This window comes from Austrofundulus limnaeus, unplaced genomic scaffold (assembly GCF_001266775.1).
Source record: "Austrofundulus limnaeus strain Quisiro unplaced genomic scaffold, Austrofundulus_limnaeus-1.0 Scaffold192, whole genome shotgun sequence".
In the NCBI taxonomy this organism is placed as follows: domain Eukaryota; kingdom Metazoa; phylum Chordata; class Actinopteri; order Cyprinodontiformes; family Rivulidae; genus Austrofundulus; species Austrofundulus limnaeus.
Window position 1 is genome coordinate 252,564 of NW_013952594.1, and position 4,578 is coordinate 257,141.

The following is a 4,578-nucleotide window of genomic DNA, read 5'->3' on the forward strand; positions in this document are numbered from 1 at the left end:
GCCAAGAATCTGAAAATGTAATTAGGTCATATTGACCAAATTTGACTTAATCCTCATTTCGATATGATGGCTCACATTTTTTTTTACATAAAAACAATAATGATGGGTTTCTTTAATCAGTTTTCCTAATTTGAGCATCATAAAGTAAGTAAAGGGAGGCAAGGCAGCAGGCGGTGTGCAAACCTATAAGGAGAACTAGTTTCATTTTGTTTTTAGTACATGAGAGCAAACAGGAGCTGATGATTTGATCCAGTAATCTGGTTTGTGTCTTTAAAAATGCATCAACGTGTTAAAAAAGTGGCGTTAAACAAAACGTCTGCACATTAAATCCACTTTTATTTCTAAGTAAATGTCATCGGCAGCTGCTCTCACTTTATTTGGTGTCAAAAAGGCAAAAGGCTGAAAGCAGCATGGAGCCGGTGAGTTGTGGTGAGTTGTGTTGTTCAGTGTGAACCACGTCACTCATCTGGCCTTCTCGAGCGCACCTGCTCGCTTCTGGCAGGCGTTCATTAATTCATTGGGTTTTAGCTGAGCTTACACTGCATCTGAGGACAACAACATGTTTACCTTACAGCAGGAGCTGCTCTGCGTCTGTGAGAAACAACAATTATTTTACTTTCTAATTTTCATTTAGCTTCTATGTTTAGATTTGTTGTTATCTGTGTTTACAAACCGGTCTTACAGCCAGGTTTTCCCTTAATTACATGAAATCCTTTTGCATTATTATATATTTTATATAGTTTACAGTTAAAGGCTTATAAAACAAAAACAACACGACAGCAGAACGAATTATTGATTTATTACAAATGTATCTCATTTCTTAAAACCTCTTATTTTCCATAAATATTTGATCATCCATGTATTTTTTAATTTTCATACTCCAATTTGTTGGGTTTTTTAGTCTTTTTGTCAAACCTAAGGAGATAAGAATCCATCTGTAACTTCGATAACCTCCACGGTTTTTGTCTTATTGCTTGTAATGAGCTTTTTTCCCAGCACCTTGTTCCATCCTGTGACTGGTTTTGCAACACATTTTCATTTTGTTACATCGCTCCCTTAGAGCAGAATCACGTTTATGTTTTTTTAAATATTCAGCAGTGAGGGTGTGTTTCTTTGCTGCAGCTTTTCTAAAATTAAAATATTACTTGTACGCTTAAACCCCAAACCTGAAACAAGTGTTAAACTACAACTGAGAACAACTTGATTGAAATCATTTTGAGATGTAATGATTTAATTTTAGAGGCATTTGTGATTGTGTTTAACAAACCAGAACAACGTATGTCCTTTTCTTGTGTTTAATTGTTATATTTGATTGAAAATACAGAAACAATTTGTGAACTTGGAGCCTTTTTCAGAGAAACGACTTWTTTTAAAAATAATTAAATTTTGATATCAAACTGACTTTGAGCCTTTTTGCAGCGTAATTATTCTTCTTTGTGCTTCACACCATTTTATTTAATAAAAACGATTATAAAAGGAACATTTTCTGTAATTTTCTACTTTAAATGCATAAAAATGACTCCAGATAATACTCCTCTACGTTTGAATCAGTGAGTTTATGAGCGTAACGCAGATCGACTGGTTTTCTCCCGTTTTAAAAAATCAGAAATCGTTCAGATCTGGCTCTGCCTGCGCTGCCGTGCATCGTCTGCATCTTCACCGCGTGTGTGCAGCCGATCAGCGAGCGAGCCGAGTGCCTCCAGCTATGGAAACATGAGAGTGAGACGCCCTCCCTACAGGCGGATCGGGCTCAAAGGCCCACAGTTAATCTACAGCATCAATACCGTCAAAGTAAATGCTCCCAAGGCTGCACAAACAAGCACTTTCATGTACTCTGCCTCCAAGTACACACACTACAAATACTCACACACACGCCTTCACCTTAAAGACACTTTTATGGGTAAATGGGACACAGGTTAACAGCTGTGAAGTGGGTTAGTAGGTGGTGCCGGAGGTTCTGTTTGCGTACGTAGCAGTAGTTTAAAGAGGTACAGGTTTCTGATCCAGACAAGCTTCCTGCTTCCTTATAGAAAGAAGGTTCTGAGTTCTGACCCTCAGCTCTGTCGGCTCTTTGAGTCTCTTCTTAGCATTTAAATTTATTACCTTCAAATATCCAATTAACATTTGTTGTCAATGGTAAGACTTTAGAGGTAATTAAGATTACCTCTTAAGGTAATAAAGCATTTTGAACCAGTTTAAAGGAACAAAGTACTCTAATTCAAAGAATAAAATTGGAATCTTGTGACTAAAGTTGAAACTTCTGGAACAATTTATAAGCTTAAGAGAATGGTAAGAATGCAGCAAAGTGTGTGTCCATTTAGAAGGACCAATATTGTTGTTGTATATAGGGGTCGACCGATACATCGGCCAGCCGATATTTTGGGCCGATATTTGGGTTTTTTCCTTGTATCGGTATCGGCCGATACACTGTCCGTTCGGCCGATCTGTTCTTTGGGTCACGCGAGCGCATGTGTCCGCCCCTTCCCCYGGAGASAGCGCAGCAGCTAATGTTGTGAGACAGAGTGCTAACAACAACAAGGGCGAGTTATGAACTGTAAATGTGTTTTAACTGTCTAATTTAACTGTTTCTACCCTCTGTGTCAGAATATGAGGGAAGAGAGAACAGCTGTGTTTAAGTTTCTTTTCCAGACGGGATGAAGACCCCGTTCTGGTGAGACCCACCTGGATGCAGGTTCCAGTGAGTTCTCGACACAGGCTGCAGGACAGAGCCCAGCGGCTGGCAGGGATGTGGGACACCTTGGTAATGGGCTCCATCTTCTCTGGACAGCCTATGCTCACCTGCAGAAACCAAACAACAAGAACAGTTTGAGAGATATTTTCTGACACTTTGTAATTGGTTTTAAACTGAATCAACATTTAGTTTTAGTGTTCTGACTCCCTTGTTTACTACGACATCAAAACGTTCAACTAAGACCTTTATAGCTTTTTTGTGCTTGATTCAGACTTCCAGTTTGAATGATAGCTTACAGTTTGTTAAAAATACTGAATGTAGGAAGTAAACAGATGTGAATCAGATASTTAAAGCTGGGATTTTAACTGTGCAGAAGATGTCGATGTTATTTTTGTTTTTTGAACAGTAACCTGTCATCCTTTTAGAGCCAAGAATCCAGATATGAGCAATCAAACTAAACTGTCCTTAGAGCTGAAGAGGGGACACGTGCTCCTCAGAAAGACCTTTACAGTCGAACCCAGAGGAACTCTCTGCCTCCCTCTGAGGGTCCTCTCAGAGCAGCTTTGGTTCTGGACCTTCATTCACTGAACAGCTATCAAGTGTCGACTGGTGCCAGCTGCCCGGGCTCAACGGAGCTGAGAGCACTTCTCACCAAAGTGCCGTTTCTTTCCTCCACATCCGACTTCTTTCCTAAAATCATTCCACTTCTTTTCATTTCTCCTCGGATTGGAGGCGGAGTCTACCTCGTCTGAGAGAACTGATTTCCGCAGGTCACCCCCCAGCCTGTCCCCTCTTTATCCAGAACCGTCTGGTTGAGGARCAGATCTTCAGCTTCTGATTAAACTGATCAAATCTTTTGTACAGAACTCTCCTGATAAGGGCAGAAAAACGTTCCGGTTCACCAACGATGTGCTTCATTGCTAAGGTGGTTGTCTGCCACGTTCCAGCTTTTAGAGTTTGTTCCCCACAGCTCAAATCAATTGCATCACTCTTTTGTGTGTGTCTTAGTGAGTGTGTGTGTGTGAGAGCACGTGCAGGCCTTTAACACGCTCATTTGCTGATTTCTTCCAGCTCCAATTACTTCACGTTTCAAAGCTGATGGATGAAAAACTGATAAATTATGAAATCTCTTCATCAGAGAGTTGAATACAAATGTCTTTTAAAAAGAGGGACTCTGCATGTTTGAGTGTCTCTTTGTCATTTATGGACAGATTTCTCAACGGGGGAGAAAAGCAGAGGGRAAAAAAACCTCAGCTCAGAGAGAGGAAGTGCTTTGTTTAAAGGCTGGATCATCTGATTTTAGACACATTCATCATTATGCAACCATTTCATTAATTATTTTAATGAACTGTTTGTGTGTGTCTGTTAGCAAAATGTCTCATGAGACACTGGACAGATTTGGTGGAAAGGGTTGTGACGTTACATGTATCCGCATCAAATCATTCATTACAGTGCTTTAGGTTCAATATACACTATGTATCAAACAATACAGATGTTTAAAATTTATTTTATTAACTTCTGAAGATGCTCTGTGTTGAAGGATCAGTGGATCTGTGTTCGACTACTCCAGCTAGGCTGCACTGTCGAGTGCAGATCCACTGCTGTTTCAGCAACATTTAATTTAAAAACTGTAATTTTGAGTTTCAACAYATGTTCATCATCAATTTCAATAAATTACTAGTTAAGGGCATAGAAACTTGTCTTTTCTTGTAACAAAAAATACTAAGACTAAAGTATCGAATTAAACTGTGAATTTTCTGTATCATTGCACCATGCAACGATACAGAAAATTCACAGTTCATACGATGTATATCCATAGACTTAAATATAAATATCAGTAGACTGAGCCCCGCCCATCCTGTCCACTGGTAGTGTCTGTGATATCA

General features: G+C 39.4%; 1 protein-coding gene across 1 annotated transcript in view; it reads right to left on the minus strand.

Moving 5' to 3' along the window:
- The window catches only part of jade2 (jade family PHD finger 2), a gene marked incomplete at its 5' end in the record, with an annotated part of 210,611 nt that overhangs the window by 80,693 nt on the left and 125,340 nt on the right, over positions 1–4,578 (minus strand). Inside the window, 1 exon segment of the mRNA XM_014018409.1 lies at positions 2,683–2,799. Within this exon segment, the coding sequence (XP_013873863.1) occupies positions 2,683–2,799 (117 nt within the window).